At 44.7% G+C, this 21802-nt stretch overlaps 6 protein-coding genes across 6 annotated transcripts; 4 read left to right on the forward strand and 2 right to left on the reverse strand.

Annotated features, from left to right (window-relative positions):
* Nucleotides 1-272: 272 nt before the first annotated feature.
* On the forward strand, nt 273-991 carry H6S33_000838 (uncharacterized protein; the record flags this gene model as incomplete). The annotated part of the gene is made up of 5 exons (XM_044832259.1): nt 273-375; nt 493-530; nt 586-643; nt 706-820; nt 928-991. The coding sequence occupies 5 exons, from the start codon at nt 273-275 to the stop codon at nt 989-991; spliced, it is 378 nt and encodes a 125-aa protein (XP_044700397.1).
* A 5201-nt stretch (nt 992-6192) lies between these two features.
* H6S33_000839 (uncharacterized protein) lies at nt 6193-7047 on the reverse strand (the record flags this gene model as incomplete). Its single annotated transcript, XM_044832260.1, has 1 exon — nt 6193-7047. One exon carries the CDS (start codon nt 7045-7047, stop codon nt 6193-6195), a length of 855 nt encoding a protein of 284 aa, XP_044700398.1.
* A 2819-nt stretch (nt 7048-9866) lies between these two features.
* H6S33_000840 (uncharacterized protein) lies at nt 9867-12652 on the forward strand (the record flags this gene model as incomplete). Its single annotated transcript, XM_044832262.1, has 8 exons — nt 9867-10055; nt 10108-10409; nt 10491-10597; nt 10663-10940; nt 11000-11145; nt 11233-11562; nt 11634-11645; nt 11698-12652. The coding sequence occupies 8 exons, from the start codon at nt 9867-9869 to the stop codon at nt 12650-12652; spliced, it is 2319 nt and encodes a 772-aa protein (XP_044700399.1).
* Nucleotides 12653-14974: 2322 nt separating this feature from the next.
* Nucleotides 14975-16785, reverse strand: H6S33_000841 (uncharacterized protein; the record flags this gene model as incomplete). The annotated part of the gene is made up of 4 exons (XM_044832263.1): nt 14975-16093; nt 16174-16475; nt 16534-16549; nt 16609-16785. 4 exons carry the CDS (start codon nt 16783-16785, stop codon nt 14975-14977), a joined length of 1614 nt encoding a protein of 537 aa, XP_044700400.1.
* Nucleotides 16786-17723: 938 nt separating this feature from the next.
* Nucleotides 17724-18608, forward strand: H6S33_000842 (uncharacterized protein; the record flags this gene model as incomplete). Its single annotated transcript, XM_044832264.1, has 1 exon — nt 17724-18608. The coding sequence occupies one exon, from the start codon at nt 17724-17726 to the stop codon at nt 18606-18608; it is 885 nt and encodes a 294-aa protein (XP_044700401.1).
* A 1205-nt stretch (nt 18609-19813) lies between these two features.
* Nucleotides 19814-21215, forward strand: H6S33_000843 (uncharacterized protein; the record flags this gene model as incomplete). Its single annotated transcript, XM_044832265.1, has 7 exons — nt 19814-20112; nt 20205-20226; nt 20280-20291; nt 20812-20860; nt 20915-20982; nt 21042-21061; nt 21197-21215. 7 exons carry the CDS (start codon nt 19814-19816, stop codon nt 21213-21215), a joined length of 489 nt encoding a protein of 162 aa, XP_044700402.1.
* Nucleotides 21216-21802: the final 587 nt, after the last annotated feature.

The raw sequence follows: 21802 nt of genomic DNA on the forward strand, positions 1-21802 counted from the left end.
CAATTTCTATTAAAGAATATGAGACTCTTCACTTTTATCCTGGCTTGCCTAAAATTGGTTACATAAGACAGGGTTAGGTTTAAGTTCGATATCCCGTTCAACTAGTATTTAGATTAGAGTAGGTGATGGGGGGCTTTTCTTGGCAGAACCCCCGCCATCTCTCCATACCGACGTAACATCACCTCAACCCCTTGACATACATATCTTTCAACAAGCTTAAAGACCCTCTAAATTAAATAAGAAGAACCGATCCAGGCACCAAAGACTTGAAAATGTCGGCTCCAGAACCAAAAAACTTCGCGCCTAAGCAGCCAGTCGCCCTTGCACCGCCCAAAGAGGACCCTATCTCTGCCGAGCACTTGGCAAAATGTAGTGGTAGGTACCCCAGAACGGGGAGCTCTATAATAACCAAACTTGGTCTATGGGGTCATCTATAGAGAATACTATATACTGCCTTTTTATCTATTATTCAAGTTTCTAATGCTCTGATAGGTGCCAATCCGGATTATCCCACATACGTTGCCATCAAGGTTTGCATATCATATTCTACTACCTCCTATGAGATACAATAGCTAATTTCGAAAGGGGACTGTTTTTGATGTAACAGGAAACAGTAGCTACGCACCGGGAGGCGCATATCACGGTTTGTCATCCCCAAGAGACCTCTCGTTGTACCCGAGCTAATTATCTATCACTTTTCACTAGTGTTCGCTGGTAAAGACGCATCTCGTGCGCTGGCCAAATCGTCTGTCAAGGAGGAGGATGCTCTTCCTGAATGGTCAGATCTCTCTGAAAAGGAAAAGGGTGTTTTGAATGACTGGTATGAGAATCTTGCTTCGAGCCCTTGCTTATGCCTTATCGTTCAACGGTATCCGTCTTGTGCACACACTGACATTTATCTCAACACGAATTTTTTTGTATCGCCAGGTTTACTTTCTTCAGCAAGCGCTACAACATTGTTGGAAAGGTTACTGGCGCTTCTAACCTTTAGATCATAAGCCAAAACACCTTACTTGAGTTATGTATGTGAGAATATCAGCGTGTTCTCGATTTCATTGCAATACCAACAATAGGAAGCATATAACTATGAAAGAAATCTTGGTGATATGCCCAATATCTTTGAGTTCGGTCAAATGCTATGCACCAGTTCAATTGTGCGGCAAATTCTTAGCACAAAGGAGACAGATGTAAGATATCCATTGCATTATCTGTGTCCACGTGGGGTCAGGCGACATCTGGAATCTCCCGTCAACTGTGGCGACTCTTTCGCATAAGAGTTCCAATTTTGACCTTTTGCAAGGTCTCTGAAGAGGAGACATTCGCTGTCTTAATCGTGACAAAACAGCAGGAAGGCTTGGTTAGCAGCAAGGGCCACTTTCCATGTGAAATCTGTATTATACGAATAGCCCGGAAACGAAATTTAAATTCCGTATTCATGCTGCGTTTCAGAGGGACTGTGGGTACCAATTGCCTATTGTGGTAACTCACATTAATAGTGAAAGAAAAACCTGGGGTAGATAAGTCATTGTCCCTTGAATACATGGAGTACCGTTATTTCTGGGAAGTAAGCCCATGGGCCTAAAGCAAAGTGGTGGGAGGAAAGAAGTCAAGGGTGTATGCATATTCCCGTGACTTGAGCCAATCAGCAAGCATTTTTCTACCACTACTTTGCATTAAGCCCATGGGATTATTCCCCAGAAATAACGGTAGATAAAACCCTTAAACTCGCGCCTCCTTGGCCTAGTACTAACCCTATTTGGTAGTTATAACTAACTTTTGATTGGCTCTGGAGCTATCTACATATCATCCATCACCTGTAGAGAAAATTGCCTGACTAAGTGTGTGCACGGACCAGGCCACGATTTTAAGCGTTGGTACTCTGCACCACATGTAACTTAACTATCATATTTCCTTGAGAGTTCGACCCCCATAAATACATCTACTACAGCGAGAGGGAGAATTATTGTAGAAACAGGTGTCTAAAAACAGGGTTTAGATGGCTGACTCGGCCAATAGGACTCTCCCCATGCTTCTACAATAATTTTACCTCACGCTGTATGCACTGGATTAACGATTTTTCGAAGGGGCTTGTAGTCTGATTGGTCGACAGCGACAGGGGTATTTAGTAAGCACGACACATCAAAGTACTGAGCACTCACGAAGGCCCCTCATGATTGTAGAGGGAGAATTAAATTTTATTTGATACCCATAATTCAACGTATAACTCGCGGTCGCGAGTTGGCACACCCCTAGTGAAATTTAGTACGGAAAGCCAATATTCGGAGACCAGCATTCTTGACGCAGTGCATCTTGTTGTTACATAATTATAAGTAAGTTACAATCCAGCGATGTACCTACATATCCTTAGTGTTCTCAAGCCTTGCAGTCATGCATGTGTACTTGTGTTTTGGTTAGTTGTCCATACATACAAGTCAGTAGAGTACTTGGTCGTTCCTTCCTGTATATAAAATAGGGAGTTCAGATCGTGGCCAATTAGATCTATCAAAATTCACGGCGGGCGCCTGACCCAGCCGTACGAGTATGCAGGAGATTTCGCCAGCAAAAAGAGCGTATGTTGTAACAAGAGCATCTAATAGGTCATCTGAAAATGTTGTGTAAATCCTTGCCCATTGTTATTTGCTAAACCCTTTCCTCTAGATGCTTAGCCCATGACTCTTCCCGTCAGATCTTATCCGGCCGCACTGCATGGCCGTTGTCGATGTAATTTCCCCTGTTCCCCTGCTTCGTCATACCAAGGACAAACATGCAAAAGAAATAATTAAAAGATGCATCGAAAATAATAGGACCAGTAAACAATCTTTCATATCAAGGCTTGCTATGCTAACAAACAATCCATGACTAGAATAAAACTACCATTCGTATAAACCTCTATCCCTCAGGCTCAGGTTCTATTCCTTAAGCCTTGCAGTCGGGGCATTTCTCTCCTTCAACCCTTCTTTCGCGTTTGATGGCTGCGACTCCCCAGCATTGGTGGAAGGGATCGTTTCGAGCAAAGTGGCAATAGGACATGAGGCGGAGTTTGGTGTGGCTACACTCCTCATAGATGATCTTTTCGTAATTACACATTTCGAATTCCAAATGTATAAAAGTGTTGGAAGGTGTTTGAAAGAAGGGGTATAGTCTTGGGACTTTTTTTTTTGTGCAGGAATTATGATTGACTAGGTGTTTGGTATTGGGATATGGAGGAATTCGAGAGATGAGGAAATGAAAGTGATTGTGGATAAAGAGGTCTTTAATACAAATTCAATAAACCAGGTCGAGGTATACGTAGAGACTCGCGGATTTCAGGTCGGAACGAACGGGAATGCACAGACGTATTTGGAGGCCTGGAAGGCGTTTTAATTTGGGATATATCATATGAAGAAAATAATTAGGTGGGCAGTGAAGGTAAAAGCTGAGAAAACGACTTAATTCAAACAAAAACCTGAATCTCCACTTTCCCCAGGAATTGAAACTACAGCTAAGCCCTCACTTTGGATGGATTTAAAAACCTCTGCATTACTTGCTATCACTGACGTTACCCTCATTATTTGTACAGTAGCGTACAAATCTTTCGCGTACGTACGGATATACGTACCCCGGGTCGTCCTGAACACCAATTAATGCAATGGAGGTTCGTCGTGGCAACAAACACGACGAGGTTAATTCTTAATTTTGCAGCTATATAGGCTGTGTATAGGTATAGCGAACATGAGGATAAGAGTTCACTTGGTATAAAGCCTGAAATGGGCCAGTTTAATTGATTATTTCAAGGGTCATCGTCCCTAGTACTACTACTTAGCTGCAACTGGTCATGATCATGCGCCAAGTATGAATATTATTTATTTGTTTTGAGAGAATACGAGCTCTTGGACATGCAATACGTAGAAAATGCACCTCTAGACTTAACATAAATTAAACTACTGAATTAAACTGCTGAATCCATCATTTGCAGTCAGTTCATCAAGCTGCAAGAGAGTCATGGCCGATGTTTGAAACAGAAGCTCCACCCCCGCTGCATCATGGCAACCAAGACCTGATCTGCTTTGCAATTTGTTGTATAAGCTGAGGGCTGGGTCTTATCGGTTCTCTCTATATCACTGTACCGGCCGGCCCTGATTGTGAGTACGTATATGGAAATCAAGGACTTACGGTTGATAAATCAAGGGCATGTTCAAGGAAAGATGGATACACTTCACGAGAGCGCATTTTAGCCTAGTAAGAGGCAAGATTAAGGAATTTATGTTAGGCATGTGAATTAAATATAAAGCACCTTACCCATCATATTTTATATCATTGGTTCTGTAGTGAGTATTCGTTGCGAATTAGAACTATTGTTGGGCTGCGCAGCTGCTTGACGATCGCACGACCGTCAATAACTGCCCCACGTGGTGCTGAGGAATTCTGAAGCTCATAATTTTCTTATATCTATATCACATCTCTACTCACTGGAGACTTTAAACTGCTCCATCACTCATTTTCTTGCCTGACATTATCAAAGAAGCAGCTGAGTTTCGCCACCATGATCTCGGATATGGGTTGGTTTTCGCACGTATCATAGCTCGAGGGTAGTCATGGGCGGTGAGTATGGCCAGGCGGAAGTTGCAATACCTGCTATATCCAGTGAAGCGGAAAGCCTAGGACGAAAGGTGGTTTCGGCATTGCCGGCGCACGAGGCCATGGTGTCAATCAAGCAGCCTTGGAAATTAAATTCTACAGGGGATATCTTAATTTTTCTTTTCTTTTCCCGCAGTCATGCTTTATCACTCCATGCTCCGAAGCTGTGGCACTGGTTGATCGGTGATGCCAGTACGCTAGGGTCGATTGAGCTAACTCCATGAACATCGATATCACAATATAAAATGCGGAGAAATATATAGTAAAAAGAAGTTCTTCTCTCGAGTCCAATCTTAAATCTAGCCTTTGGAATCACTAGACCATTGATTAATTCTCAGGATTCTTCTGCTCGGGGCGTATCCCTGCAGACCAGCTGGTAGGCAGGAGTTGTAGGCCGAAACGTACCAGTAGCTCTCCCCTAAGCTTTCAATGCTTACCCCCCTCATGCGAGTGTTAAAAAGCCACATGTTTTATTAGTAACTACCAGCCACAAATCTTGTCTCACCAAGGGGGCCAGCATGTCTCGAGCAGAGTTTAAGGGATAGCTAAAGGATTTCCATCAACCACCCACTCGGGAATTTCCCGAGAAACATCCGCCTTCCATAGGTATAATCTTATCCATAAACTGTAATAGGTAGCTTCGAGCGGGGGTGGACCCAACATAAATTTCTCTATAAATATATAAATAGTATATTATACATTGTGGATCACTAGAGCTATGGACCAACAATTAGCAAGATACAAAAAGGCCAGTCTTGCTGAGGTGCTTTTCAATGTGATGAGTATCATCTTGCCTTGCCTGGCTCTTAAATCTTTGAAAATTTTGTATCTGGTATCGCTGAGTGGAAGGACCGGTTACCTCAGCGGGAGGCCTGAAAATTCAGCCCCGATTATCTTGGACATCGCAACGTTAGTGCTAGTATGAAACATGAGATATCACTCACAATTTTTATCCCTTGTAGTAATATTTCCTAAATAGGTAGCGCGCTACTTGTATCATCAATTTGTCGTGTATTAACCTTAAACCTAAAGAGTAAAGTACGCTACCGCATAATCTCATTCCCACCCAGCAATACGTGTATCTCGCTACATAGGAAAACGAGAACCTATAGCCACCGCTACCACGCAGATAATATGGGTTCGAGCCCCATGGGGTTCAAGCAAGATGGAATAGGCTTAGTTACTTAGTACCTACATGCTTCAGATGTTTCATTAGAAACGCATATTAAACGCCAAGTATCAGTGATCATACACATGTAACCAGTGGTAAGATGGCCATAGGCTCGTAACGAGACTAGAATGGCCGTCATGACGGTTGTTATATCACTTTTTTCTTTTTTTCTTTTTTTCTTTAGAAAAAAAGAAACCCCCCTTTTCTTATTATTAACATTTAACTCAAGCGATTGGGCGTGGGATGAGGTGGGGGCAGCAACAGAATGAATGCGCTTGTACTGCAAGAGAGAAGAGATAAATGTAATCAGATAAATAAAGCACATAGTGAACTTTCAATTAAGTTAAGTAGAACATCAACGATGACTATAAAGGATATCGACTCAACGACAGGAAGTCTTCCTCTCAACCATATCGATAGAAGGCTACGTTGCCAAAATCCGCAGTCGCAATATGTGCTGAAGGGTTATACTCTGGCTGGGAACTATCTGTTACCGGGAGAGACCATCCGTATGGAAAGTGGGGTGCTGATATGACTGATTTCGGAGGAGTGACTAGATTCTCTAGCTTTTGCTGAAATCGCCTCGATACCATGTAAGTTGATTCCTCCCGAAATCTATCCCTTAAGGTTTCGACTTCTTGCCATCGAACAATCATTGAGGTCAGAACGAACGTAATTGCTTTTATTGTTTCAAGGGCGGACTCTATATTCGAGCCATCTATGAGGGCATGTTCGCTATGCCACACCGCGTGGAGAAAGTTGTTTCCTATGAAGTATGTGCGAAGGGCATCGTGATACGTGTAAACAAAGTGAGCATTGGAATCTTGGAGTATGTTCCGGAACCTCCGTGCGTAATTGACGCAATTATTGAAGATTTGAACCATCGCTTCGTCACAGGGACGTGGGATCTTTGGACAAGGAGCAGCAACATAAACATTGAGGTAATACCATTCAAGGTAGAGCCAGTCTTTGGTAGATTGATTAATCGACTCGGGCATTGTGTCTTTCCAAACCTTCAACATTTCTGTCCTTTGTCGAAAGTATGGCTTAGGGTCTTCAATGGGAACATTCCCCGAAAGATGCAAGTTTTGATACCACTCAGATTGAAGTTTCCGTAACTCAAAGAGTTTTGTGGCAGCAATCATCGGTGTAAGTGTACCCCTGACGTATATTCTTTTAGCGACATCTGGATTAGCTACCCTGGGTAGCTCTACCAGGACAGAGTCATCTGAAAAGGTAACCGGCCGCTGGAGGACCATGCTTATAGACCTATACCACAAACTTAAGTCCCAAACCAAACTAATTCAGTACTCAGAGGTAATCCACAAACTCACCTATCCAAGGTATAAACACAGTAGAAAATCCTTCTTCGTAAATCAACATCAGATTTTTTCCTCGAACTCTTCAGAGGTTCTTGGTGAAGACCAATATCAATCATTATCCTTGATGCAGTTCCTATCAAATACCAGCTATTGAAATGTGCCGGCTCTAGCATTGAGTATTGAACTAGTAGTAGAGTTGCTTGAACCCCCGTTACCCCACTTGGCGATATGACAGAATCCGCATGTTCTAAGGCAGACTTGACAAAACAAGCAGCATTATGCGCTGCTAACGAATCTCTCCTTTTCGACAAAGACATTGTTCCTATCGCAAGAACCATATATACTGTATAAACATCAAAAGGACTGCATGCTGCCTCGTCGCGATAGACTGAATTTACTGCCCCAAAGAAACTGGATTCATTGAGGCAGGGGAGTGTCGTGAATATCTTGTCAAAATAATGCTGTATCAGTTGCGTTGCTACATGTCGTTCAGGTAATCCAGCCTTGGGCTTTGATTCGATCACTTTTGATGCAGCAGAAGCTTTTAGCATAAGTTTTGCAAAAGTCATGCTTTTAGTGAATCCATAAAAATCTCTTGTGGTGGCATTGATAGCCCTTGAGATATCACGCATAGTGGTTAGCTATTTGTCACAAGTGCGATGTGGGTATAAATTTACGTACATATACCCCAAATCCGCAACCAATTCTTCAATCTCATTCTCATCATCTCGCTTCCCAGGTTTATTTAATGTTACGGCAGGTGTCTCCGACCGAACTTCACAGAGATTCAGCCAAATTCAATGATGGAAATAGAAATGGCTTCAAGTACCTTCAGTTTGACCGATTGCTGTTTGGGGCTCATACTGGGATTCCAGCATGGAAACCGAACCTCTCCGGCCATCCATAGCTGCAAGTTTTCTTTCGAGCTTTTCTACCCTTGATTCTAGAGAGGCCATATAGCTAAAGGGTTTATCAGAATATTTAAGTCTCGAGATGTATTGCCAGAGATGATGGTTACCTGCGTTCCTTGCCTCTGGCAAATTGGTCTCCCCCACCAGTGCATTCATGAACCTTACCAGACTTTTCACAAGCAGTACAAGCAGGTAGTTTTCCATCGCACTAGCTTTTTGATTAGCAGCTTTCAGAGTTCCGCTGACTAGGCCATGGAAATTTGTTGAACCTTCACTTTTGCGCTCCTACATCGTGAGCACGCGCTTACAGGCCTGCTGACTCGCAATAATGGCGAACTTAAAGAATCCATCGATGAATAGCAGATGATTTGAGTTAAATATATTCGAATCTCAAGTAGTGTTGCTTGCTCAAGGGAGTGTCCCCCTCACTCTTCTCAAGAACGGCTGTTAGTGTCAGATTAAGAATAAGCTCAGCAAACTCATCACTGGCAGGGGTGTCAAATCAATCAGTAGGTTGTAGCTAACGCGGGCGACGTACTCAGGGCGGTTTAGGTTGTTGCTGGGATACACACTCCTAAAACAAGGACTCTTAACTTCTTTGGCTCTTGCATTCTGCGCTTTCAGCTAGTACGGGATGTCATGCATACCGTGGATCGTGTTCCTGCGAGGAGCAGGAACTTTTAGCCACTCTGGAATTATGACTTGCAGTTGAAAGCATTTGCCATAAATAGGAGTGTATAGAAATCCACTTGCAAGATCGAGACTTACCCAGTAACCTCATCTCATGAGGGTCTTGGACAAGAATCTCTATTAGTGGGCGTTTAAAACTTATAACAGCTGCAATGCGAGTATTCAAGTACGGACCCGGTACATAATTATTGGCGGCATAGTAAACAGTTCATAGCTACTTGACATGCGGATATATTATATCTAAGCCTACTGTAGATGATAATTCTAAAGCTTGAACTTGACCAGCAAGTGACCATGCATTTGCAAGCTCTAGATGGAGAGAGGGCACGAGCCTTCGGTTAAAATAACCCGGAGGTCACGGGAGAAACTCCGGCGAATAAACTCCGTTCAAGAAATGTATGTACTAATGTATGTACATAACACCAAACTTACCAATATGCAGCTCACGAGCTATCCGAGTAAAGGAGCAATATCATCTGACAGCAATCCTTATATTCTTTCAGGACAACATTGACCACGGCAACGAGAAGTACATATCCCTTTGACAGCTGTAGCACGATCATCCATCATCTTCTGCAACCCCTGCACCCACGATTCCGAGTGTTGGTATTGGAGGAACTATTCAACGCTGCAGCGTGTAGCTTGCGGTATTCAGATATGTCCTAATAGTTGTCTGTCATCGGGAGAAAAGACAGGTAGGCTGATACTATATGGGCCTCATTCAAACAATCCCGAGATACCAAGCCGTTTGTCCCATTCAGGAATCCTATCATCACTGCAACATTCACGAGGTATGTACTCGCAAAGTGCACTGTACACTGAATTATCCGGAACATCCATCTCCATCTGGTTGAAGTTCCCCTCATCTCGCTAGGCCGGCGCCCTTACGTTGTTGCGGCCGGTCGTGTCACACACCCAAACGACTTCTTCGCGGGGAATAAGCACAAGAAGGCTGACGCAGGACATTGACGGCTACATACGAGCAAGATATTGCAAGTCCAACAGGGGAGCTGTTGGTTTCTTTTTCCCGGCGTATGTTCAGTAGCCGCTACAAATCATCGGCTGTTGAACTCCGCCGCTCTCAGCTTTCTCCCCAGGTAGACCACCTCCGTCGCAACGATCACTATCACGAAATTCGATATCCATGAGTCCCCGATGGAAGCGAAGGAAACTAACAGGACACGAAAATCTCCGGGGACGCGTGGAAAAGAGTATCGAAGGAGTCCCACTGAAGCTCGGCAAGGTAGTGACAGAGATGGAAATATCGAGGGTGGCAGTCGGGGAGAGGCATCTGAACCACCAAAACTGTACCATACTCTAACAGCTTGCACACGGTGCAGAACTGTAAGAAACCCATAATTTGTTTTAGGGCACAAGTTCTTACGAGTTATGACAGCGTAAAACCCGTTGTGATGCCGGATTACCGAAGTGTGGGCCTTGCGAGCGAAGTAGGGCGCACTGTGAATTCTTCGATTCGACAAAACAAAAGACCATACCTAGAAGTTATGTCGTCCATCTACAAGCCAAGGTTCGGGCTCTGGAGGAGGAAATAAAGATGCGGGAGGCCTTGACACTTGAGGTTGAGACACCCAATATTGAAGACCTGGTAAGGGGGGTTGCCATGGTGAATTTCGCAGACTATGAACATTACAAAGAACCACGATATGTTGGAACTTCGAATGGGTTCACTGTGACTCGGTTAGTTCTAGAGTCAGCAAAAAGAAACTTAGGATCCCAAACATTCAAAGATTTGACGACACAACATCGACGTACATTTAGACATGCGTTGCGGTCCAGTCCAGATCCCGAGAATCATTATCACAGCTCTGTTCCAGCAACAAAGCTTCCAAACCGTGAGATTACTGATAAACTTGTTGATCGATTTTGTCAGAAAGGTTTCTATTAAACTTGCCCCGATTTTTCGAAGCACTGACTGATAAGTATGATATAGCTCTTTATCAACTCCCAGTTTTACATGAACCGACGTTCATCCAAGATGTGGCCGATGTATATTCCGGTTCAATAGATCCTTATAAGAACTTCCAATTGAAAATGGTGTTGGCTATCAGCATGCAGAGGCTTTCACGGCAATATGCAACTATTGCAGATAGCTATTTCCTGGCGGGACTGGAACACCTCGAGGAGGTTTTAGAATCTATGGACCACCGAACACTCCAGTGTTTGCTTGTTATGGCACAGTATGCTCTAGTCACACCTACTCGTATGGCGGTAAGTGTCAACCATTTACTAAATATGGTACGAGTCTGGTATCTGATTATTGTGTATAGGTGTACCATATAGTTGGCATTGCTGTACGACTTTGTATGCAGCTTGGATACCATCAAGAACGAACAATCATGTTGAGCGAAACTCCTCTCGACTGTATAACCAAGGATATGCGCAGGAGATTCTTTTGGTCGTTGGCATCTATGGAGTATGTAACTAATCGATTGCTTTGGCGAACTTCTTGGTTCTCTTGATTGGAATATTTGTTAGTGTTGGATTGCTGATGTCGGCTTAGATACGGCCTTTCGCATGTTCTGGGCCGGCCTTCCTCCTTTGCTACAGCAGACTCGTTCGTCGATGTTGGGTTTTATGAGACTGTTGATGACGCTTGTATAACTATAGAAGGGATATTGCCCGGGCCCCCATCTCCCAAAAAGTTGATATCTATGCATTTCTTTAGAATGAGGAGATTGCAGGCGGAGATCCGACAAACCCTTTATCAGAACCCTAGAGAAAACCCGAAGAGTGATGAAGACCCTTGGTTCCATGAAATGAGTGCAAAACTTGACAATTGGAGAGCTACCTGCCCTCAGAACGATCAGGGAAGTGGCATGAGTTATGACTGGTGAGTTCAGAGTGGGGGATCTTTTTTTCCCTGTGACTTTCTTTCCGAATCCAGCTGACAAATTATCCCAGGTTTGACCATAGGTAAAATGGACTGAAACGAGGTTTTCATATCGCGCTGACTTAAATACTCCAGGTATCATCTCATGCGCATCTTCCTTTTCCACCCAACTCCGCAGATACCTCAACCATCCCTTGAGGCCACCATACTATGCTACCATTCATCAGTTAAAGGAATCCACCTCCAAAAGAAGATGTTCGACGAGAAAACCATAGAATTTACCTGGGTTTATCTGCACCAGATATATACAGCGACTCTGACCCTTATCTGGGCATTGTATAACGAGGGAATTCGTGAGCTGCATTCGAAAAAGGAGGTTGAATCCAACTTTGAGATCAGCTTATCACTTTTGACTGTACTGGCCGAACGATGGCCTGGAACGGAAGCTGCAGCAGACTTATTTGATAGGCTAGCCCGGGCAGCATTGCAAAGTTATACCACAGACCAAGGGAAATCCCCAGTGTCAACGCACTCTTCGATACCCTCACACTCCACTGCCACCTCACCAAGCCCTCAAAAGGAATCTTCGCCACTCCACAGGCATTCATCCTCATATGCTAGTTCTCCAAGTGTTCAGTCTGTAGAAGAAACAACTCCTAGTCCGGCGGCTTCTTGGGCTGCGAATTACATCGGAGGATCACACTTTTTTGAGAATAATCCGAGTAGAAGCGCGTCGGGGACAGATGTTCCCCAGGCTCTGCAGGATATGATGTTCAGCCCCCACCAAATGTACGGTGTTTTTGGGAGCGGTCCAGGTGGTGGAACACGCCATGGAGTTCCGGCATTTGTAGGAGCCTGGGACCCCGTAAATACCTTCTCTCAACATACAGTGGCCGCCCAGGCCATTAATCCATTGGTGGCGGGTTCCCCAATTCAGCAGCCTGTTGGAAGTTCCCACGACCATAGAGTGCTCAATCAACAGCAACAACAGAGCGAGTTAATGAGTATCCTTGAAACTGAAGCAATGGAGACTCTCGACGATTCTCGGCCCTGGGTACCTGATTACGATGAACACCTCCATTTTTATTGACCGTGTTTTCAGATATCTTAGGGGCGTTTTTGTGAAGTAAGGCGTATTGGCTCGGGTTTTTGGCTGTCGATCGTAATCCTTCGTGGTTTGATTATTTCAGTTTCAGTTTCTCAAGGCTGTATCAATAGTTGTATGATTGGATTTAAGCAATATACAGGGTGTCCTTATATGTATTTCTGTTACAAATTCGTCAACTAATTTCTTTTTTGTTCCTGGGCAAGGCGTCAGTCAGGTTTGAAAATTTCAAAGTGAATAGATCTAGATACGACCTTACCTCTGTCGTAATCAGGTCCTGACTCAAAATTCCAGGTAGAGAGGGAGGGAGGGACTCTACAAGCAAGAAAACAAGCACGTTAAGTGGGCCGTAGGCCTGGTATCTGGAAAGTCGTAGTTCTTATACTAGCGATGCAGCTAGCACCTCATATAAACTTGGTCTATTGTGGAACCAACCCTGGATCGTCTCAGAGCCCAACTGTGCTTAGTGAAACAGCTACAGCCTTGGATATGAGCCGCAACCGTGGGGATCTGCTGCTGGGATTGGAAAACCCCGCGACTTGCTACCTTTCCTTCGCCTTTATGCAGAGGGAAAGGATTTATTGCTCGTGCAATATGCTAAAGCGAGCCGTTTTCCCACTTACATACATACATTCAGATATTCGGATGGCACTCTGGGCTTCCCCGGCCGGTAACAATAGCAACTTGTGTAGGTACAGGTATTGCATGTCGTTTCGGCGATGCCGAAATATTCGGAGACGCCGAAGTGGGAGGGGGGTTGTCATTCGCTCCTCCTCGTCCTCATGCGGATCATGGTTGACTCTGTAACTGAAAAATGCACTCTCAAATTGCACGTACATGCAGTGCAAGTCAAATTGATCGTAATTCTTAAGGCTGGCTTTAGCGAATACTACATGTACTTAGTTAGACTCCATTATACATGGTCCATGAGCGGGGGAGAGCCGGGGTCAAGCGGTTTTTTCTTCAAATCTTATGTTTTGGCTACATACATGTATCCTCTCCTATTTCAAAGAATGGGCTTAAACTACATATAATTAAGTTTCCAAATAATCCCGCGATTAAAACTCTCTTAGTTCTTAAGCCATCATTCGATTACTCTCCAAAACTAGGATATGGTGGTGTACCTACATGTATAGTGCGGAGGTAAGCTTTCACATGTTTCTTCTAGAGATTTATGATATTAATGACTCCAGAGCTAGAGATGTGGGGAATACCAATCATAATGATTGACCAGATCCAATGTTGTACGCGCCATCACCCTCAAAGTAGACACTCTGATGTGTTCTACATTGCTGCACCGTATGCGTGCATCATGGATGTGGGTGAGGAGGTTTTACCATACACGTATTTACCGTGTTCAAGCCAGGGGACGAAGGCAGATTGAGAAATCCCAGCCATTGAAATATCGAACGCGGATGTAGGTACATGTCCCGCACATTCCCTTCTCGCCAACATTTTTATCTTATCCCTAGCCCCCAAATCAGATGGTGACTGCATGGAATATTTTTGCTCCAAATCTGAAGGTTTCTGAAACCATGGAACCGACATAAAGTTATTCTCGCCTAGGTATCCTATCCCTGCCTGTAGGTATTTTAGGAAACCTCTGTGAAAGATATAAAGTACTATTAACTACAGGAGGTATAGTCTGGCGCTTTTTGATCGTTACTATACCCCAGACATTAGGTCTCGTTTGACGGAACCAAGAATGCGTGTGTATGGTTATATATATATTAAGCCTCTGCATTTGTCCTTACCACGCCTGGAGTACCATCAGTAGGTACATACATTTACATACCTACACTGAGGTCCAACCCCAGCCTAACTTTGACTGCAACGGTGAGGCATGCGGCCTATGCTCCGATGTCAACGTCCGTTGCCCAAGCAATCGGGTCATGAAGCAGGCCTACCCCAGCTTGCTTCGTAAGCCAATGATAGATACAGAATTATCAACAACACGGTCTTCGGATACGTTATGATATTTTTGTAGGTAAAGATAGCAGATCCAGAACAAAAAAGCTAGCAGACATGGTTTGCCATACTGGACATGATCCCAGATGCCCGTCTACTCTATTATACATTAAATGCGTGGTTTTGACCAATACCTCCCACCCCCCTGAACTTGATAGTCAATGGATATTGAATGCATGTCCTTGTGACTAGCATTGCCCACACCTCATCCGAGTTATCCGATCTAACAAACAGGAAGACGTTTATGCGTGTACCTCCAAAGCGGGAACTTTATTTGAGACACGCGAGCTGTTAGTAGGGTTTCGAAGAAAACACAACTCCGCGGAGAGATATGTATGCTTAGGTAGGCATTGAAGGGATGGATAGCTTACTAGTAAATCCATACTTGAAGGTTTTTCCGTCAGGTTGATGTTGGTCTATCTCAACCCTTATGGCAACATTCAATGCACCTGGAATGGTCTCTACAACCTTCTCTGCGGTTGCTGCTGGATGTTCCGCACCCGCTCCATGCTCACCAGCTCCTATGGTGTTTGTTTTCTTCCTTTTTGGCTTCTCGCCCACCTCGGTTTTGGGATGGGCATCAATGTTAGGGGTGCCGGATGAGACGATTGGAGATTCTGTGATTACAGAATAATTTCTGGATGGCATTGTGTTCATGTTCCTCTGGCGAGGCTTTCCATAAACATCCTTGTTAAAGAAGTCGATGAGCTGCTCATCGGTGGAGCCATCCAGGTGATGGATCTTGTTTCTTCTGGCCAAAATATTGCTGACCGCTTCTGGTGGTGGCTTATTCGTAATAGCGCTAGAAATGACATTCACCATGTACCTATGGTCGCTGGCTGTTGGTATATTTAGTTCCGGCTTCGAATAAAACCTTCCAATTGCTGCCAAATGGACATCTCCGCTCATTATCCTCACTTGCTTCTCCAATGAAAATTGCTGTAGTCGTAGCAAGAATGCGTTACGTTCTTCCTTGTGTGGTTTTGCGCAGTAATGATCGTCCAAGTCATCAAGGATATCAACTTGTCCATCAAACTTGTTGAAAATGGCCCTAGCTACGCCAAACCGCTTGTTGAGGAAACGTATGAATCCGAAGAGAGGAGATTGAAGGATGTTCTCAAGCCAAACAAGCCGCGGATAGGCGATTGGTACACCAAGTAGGATGACCATGTGGCGAATATCACCTGCTGCTTCTTCGACCTCACGATGCATACGTTCAAAGAGGAGGTCGTAAGTTTCAAGCTCGTTGATCATGTGTCTTGTTCTTTCGCTCCTTGTATCGACTCCAACGAACCCAATTCTTTTACCTAGTCGGGCATACACAGACCTTGAAGTGTCCCCGATATACCTCCCAGGAGTTTTCCCGATAACCCAGCACGGGTCCTCTTTTTCTTCCCCCGTTGGTGGTGTGTGGTGTTGAAAAAGCATGTAATATTTCCTCGCAGTTTTTCCGACACCCTAAACACGGGGCAGCTCATGAAACGATCTGTATAGCTACCATATCCATCAATGATATCATGGTCATCCCATATATTTACGGACGGTATCTGTGAGTTTGCGTGTGAATAAGGTGCAGTACTATACCAATCAACATAGTTGTTGAAATACCATTCGTCTACATCGGCCTCGAGCTGCTCGCTCCATTGATAGGTCCGTTTCTTGGAGGCACTCGCGAGGCTAGCCCAATCCTTGAGAGGGCCGGTGACTCGGATTCCATCATTGTATATTTGATCTCCGCCACCGATTGAGACATGGAATGGGTGCTCGGAATGGACGCGAAGGACATCGTTCCAGAGAGCAGGGCCCGAGTAGTCAGCCTCGTCAGTACCGACGGAGAAACCTATAAAAATATCTAATAAGATTCCGTTATTCCAATTTAAGACTAGTAAGGTGCCTACCATTACAAGAATGGAACTATATCATCAAAAACTGTTAGTCCCAAGGGTTTATAGCCAAGATTAGGGTTTTCTCACCACAACTCTCATACTATCGTCCTTTCCTGGGATCCAAAAAGCTCTCTTCAACACCTTATCGCTACCAAAGCTGACGATATATTCCACCTTCTGTTCCTCCCTCACCATCTCAACCTCAATTGTAAATCTCCAGAATGCTCTCCCGCGCTCATCGAACAACTTCAACCCAGGAGACATGCTGATGTTCTCCCAGTTTGCTGTCCTACATCATTCCCTAGACCTACCTCTCGGCCAAATCTCGGGACACATGCTGATTCAGTTACAACAAGAACACTGCCACGCCATAGAGGTCTCGCGGGATTAGTTGAGTAGTCCGCGCCGTGATAGCAAATAAGAGGACCGCACTTCAGTGCCTAAAAGAAGCTGGCGTTTCTGGGGCTAAGGAGGAGCTTATGTGTGTGTTGTTAACGTACGCAGGTGGAATTACTGAAGGGCCTTCTGGGGCATTAGGTTTGGCTGCCGCCATTAGCTTTGTTGGTGATATCTGGCAATTGTTTAAAGTAGTTTGGGTGAAGTGACCAGCTGTGGATAGAGCTTGAATGAACTAGAATGCGTTTCAGTGTCCCGAGAATTATAAAGGGAGGTTGGGCGCATTTTGAAGGATTTGCACAACGCATTAGCTCGACTCCCAAAGCATCCAAGACGTTATTCATGTGAATCCGTACGCAGTTTCACTTGTAATAATCGTCTGAGGCGCTCATTGAGTGAGTAGCCGAACTTGGAAAGTCTTTTGGCGGCGAATAGGTAGCACTCCGATTCCTGGGGTGGTCTGGTAAACCCTGAATATCGCAAGAAAGAACGTGGGTTTGCGACGTCATTTGATGGCTTCTTGTTATTTTAAGATTAGTAAGGCATCTGAACCCCTACTTTTTTTGAGAAAGTTCGTAATTATTGATTGGGCCATGGGCCTATCTAACTATTTATTAACCTAATAAAGAAAGTGATAAACCGGAAAAAGTGAGAGACGGGAGAGTGCTGATGAGTCATCCGTTAAGACAGGATCTTGAGCCGCCATGGTTGGTCAGATCAATCCCAGGGTTATGCATTAGGATCACATAGTTAAATTAACGACGTCACCACCATAAACCAAAGCTTTCTAATTAACGTTTGCTACGATGAAACCAAGCCTCCGGTTCCTTCAGAACGCTGCAAAAGCGATCCAGCCTGTTCCAATCTTGAAGCCCCCATCACTCACAGAGTTTCAAAAATCCTACTTTCAACCTGAACTTCCATGCGCCTTTCCACCATCCCATTTCTGCGACATCCCCGCCATCTCAGCCTGGTTCAAACCCCACAAACTATTTCCGAAGACCGAAAAATCGATAAACATAGAGTTCTTTGGTGATATTCTCGCCGAAAAGGGCCGTTGGGATGTATTGGTGCCTCTAGAGTTCACTGAAATATTGGATGACGAGAGGCAAACGTTCGATCGGAGATACCTGCCATTTAACATATTCCTACAATATCTTGCCGGTGATAATTGCTCGGAACGGTCAGTGATATATCTTGCGCAAGAGCAGCTTCTACTAAATTTTCCGGCTCTTGGAGAATATGTGCCACCACCGGAGTATGTAAAAAAGGCTGGCAAGGGCGATATCTATGATGTAAACATATGGATGGGCTTTAGTGGAAGAACCCATACACCACTTCATAAAGATCCAAACCCTAATCTTTTCGTCCAATTGGCGGGAAGGAAGAAGATTCGTCTTTTCCCGCCAGAAGTGGGACGGGAGATGATGAACGTGTATCACCGGGGAGGAGACATTTCATTTCGAACGGGAGACGAAATGATGATAGGGGAACATAAGGATAAGATAAATCAAGTCGTATGGGGGAATGGATTAACCCATTTTGAGGCTCGGGGTTTCGAGGCCGAGGTAAGGAGCGGCGATGGGATATTTATACCAAAGGGATGGTGGCATGCCGTCAATGGAATCGGCGGCGGGGTTGGTAACAGTGTTTCCGTGCGTTTTCCCACTCCACGTATGACCGTCTCTTGAAAATCCTAATTAACGAATTTACAGATAAATTGGTGGTTTCGGTGATAGAAGTTTACTCCAAGCTTCCAAACCTACGACCTCAAATACATCTTATTAAGAACTTCTTTCGGGATGAATTCAGACCTGCACCGAAATGCCATCCACTGATACTCATGTGTACCGAGTGATCGCTAGTGAATGAATAGGTCTTTTTTAGTAGTAGAACCTTCATATTCACAGGTAGACTTAGACCAAGATATATCTTTATCTGTTTTCCCTTCTGAGAGGGAAATAGTGTACAAGATATGGTTGAGATACTTGAGAGCTTGTAGCTGTGCTGGACATAATTTGCGCCCTCACCATTGAATGGAACACAGCAAGTATCAATCTCTTGGCTCGCGGGGGGTGGGGTGGGGTGGGGTAGCCACAGGAGCTGATGGGAAGGTCTGCTTGCATAAGGACCCGGGTAGCTGTACTCGGGCTATATGAGATCAATCACAGGTGCTAGAAGGAATCAAATTCAGGCCCTCGAATTTCCTACATTCTAGACTGCACACATGCCTTTGGAGCAGGACAAATAGTGGCCCGGGGGTAACACCCGGAGGCACCCCAGTAAGGATGTAAAACACTTCGATATGCCTGATGAACATACTTTATACCTCATCATTATAAAATATGTCGAAACTATAAAAATACCCCCCTAGCCCATCCACAAAAGAACAAAAAGTAGCATTGATGGTCTAGCCATATCTACTACTCCCACCCCTGGATTGAACCCTAGACCTTCTGTAGCCGAAGGCAAGGCACAACCTCTCGGTGTCCGTCCGGAAGGCGAGTGTTAAACCGATAGGCCACTCGCCCATGTGTGTTATTCGCTGAAAGTGATATTTGAACGCCAAGGATAAGTGATAATCTCTACAATGTAGCTCGATTATTCGCGCTAGTTACCATAAGTAATAGTAGATGTGGCTTTTGCGTCATAAAGCATCACTCGAGCGCCAAGGAAATTGCTTGTGCAGGGTTACATCTCTTTCTTTCCCCACCGCCTAATAGTGTTTGTAAATTTTTTCGGGGAAGATAGAGGACATCAGGAATTGGTAGTAGGATACCATTACTACATGTATATATGTGGTCATCCATACCGATATCTGGTCAATAAGGAGCTCGCTATACGCTTTGGACAAGATTATGAGCGATTTAGACGTTAAGGAAACAATCAAATAGTGATGCAAAGATCCGGTGAAGATCCGGCGAAGAGATTGTGCTGCTGCAACGCTTCTTATCCTCTTGCCAGGCCCTCGAAATACTACCACCCAGAGACCATGCCAAGAGGGACAGGTAAAGGGACTCGAGGGTTTGGCTCAGCACAAAACACGGCGGGTAGGAATCCTCCCCCTCCCCTCCCCCCTCCTGGTGCGTTCCTCAATGACAGCCTAAGGCTAGGCGGGACCGGGGCTGAGATTTCTGCACGCAAGGGTCGATACTCCTTGTTGTGGATTATCACGAGGAGACTTGGGATAGATAAGTAGGAGAGCAGGGGCTAATCAATCCAGCTTCGCGTAGCTGGCCATTGCATACTTACATGACCAGCGCCGAAGAAACACGGTGAATTTCTAGGCCTCTCGAGAAGTATCAAGAGGTCCTGCGGAACACCTCCTCCACTTAAACCTACGATTAGCTAAATGACACTAGGCCCCTCGATGGGTAAGGCGAGGTATGTAAGCAGAGTACAAAACCCGCGCTTATCTGCAAGGAAATGGGGATCCTTGAGCAAGTTATTAATGGGGCGTTGAGGGAACTACAATGTCTCGGAGTGAGGAATGTTGGTAATGAACCATGTGCCAGGTTTGTGGTTAGGCCAGGTCTTTCGGGCAAGAACTGTGATGTCTGGTTGTGAGATGTCGTGTTATGTAGTGGTAGCAAAGGTTGTTAAACACGGAGCCGGATTTAATTCTTGTATACGTACCCATCCCCTACGAGTAGCTAGCTGCTCGCCGTAGGAGCCGGGTTACGTCTGGTATTATTAATTATAAGGCGAAGGCAGCGTGAGAGTATTTGATGCACGAGTGATGCTCCATGATGCTCCAAAGCAAACTTCTGACGTGTGCGCCGCGCGTGGCCGGCTTGCTGGCTCGTGGAATTGGAACGGGCAGGGGAACAGTACTGCAGGCGCTGAGCCTTGTTTGTCCTTGAGAACAAGCCTCTAACCTGGTCAAAAATGTAGTTACCATTCTTGGCGGTAAACGGCTCTATCCTATACCTCCACCAAACTGGTATCTCCATCTTCTTCCTCTTTCTTTCTGATTACTGATGAGTTAAACCTCTAGCTGCTAACCGTAGATTTATTGACAACTGCCCGCTCGGTATTAATCATTGCTGCCCCATGCCTAAGCGGGTTTGACTATGAACGTAGTTATGCTCCGGCTGGTCTTTAAAATGCTGAGGGACTGAAAGGAGCAAAGTGTTATGTTTGAGTAAGTACTGCAGTCGGTAATGACTTGGCTCCCCTGCATGCGCACCACTCTCATAAACTCCATTTCGCTGTTTCAGTGCGTTGTATGGTGCGGCACCAGTTTAGCTCACGAGACTAAGTGGTTTCGCCTTTTTAGCTCGAGGAAACAGGTCTAAACTGACTGATGCTTAAAGAGAAGTAACCTAGGGTGAAGGGAAGGGCTAAATACAATTAATGGGTTAAACAAAGAAAAGAAAAGAAAAAGGGAAGGGCTAAATCATATACTGTCACTCGTCGATCACATGTCTCGCTCGCAAGGTGTAACATGCGAAAGAGTGCATGGCAACCAAAACCCACCGTTACTTTCCTCAATATCAAAGATAAAGCTTCTATCTGCATGTGATTGTAAAGATTTTGAAGAGAGGTCTGGTTTTCGCTCTGCTCTAGTAATTGACCTCCTAGCTTATTAGCGAACCATTCTGCTGACTGAGGCTACTGAAGTATTTGCACGTGTTGCAAGTCGAGCTCATTAGAGTAAGGGTGCAATATGATCTGTTATATTGGTTGATCGTAAATACTAGTATATAGGTACTTGTAAACCTCTATCGGATCGTGCCGGGTGTATAAACGAGTCTAAACACGTATCAAAATAAAGGTTGCGTGGCGCATGCTAATGTAGATCTGTCCCTCTATCTGTACTCTACGTCTCCATCACCACCGCAGCCCTATACAACTGAGCCATAGGGATTTGCCCTCCTTGCAC

Source organism: Morchella sextelata, assembly GCF_020137385.1.
Source record: "Morchella sextelata strain SCLS chromosome Unknown scls_1, whole genome shotgun sequence".
NCBI classification, from domain to species: Eukaryota; Fungi; Ascomycota; class Pezizomycetes; order Pezizales; family Morchellaceae; genus Morchella; species Morchella sextelata.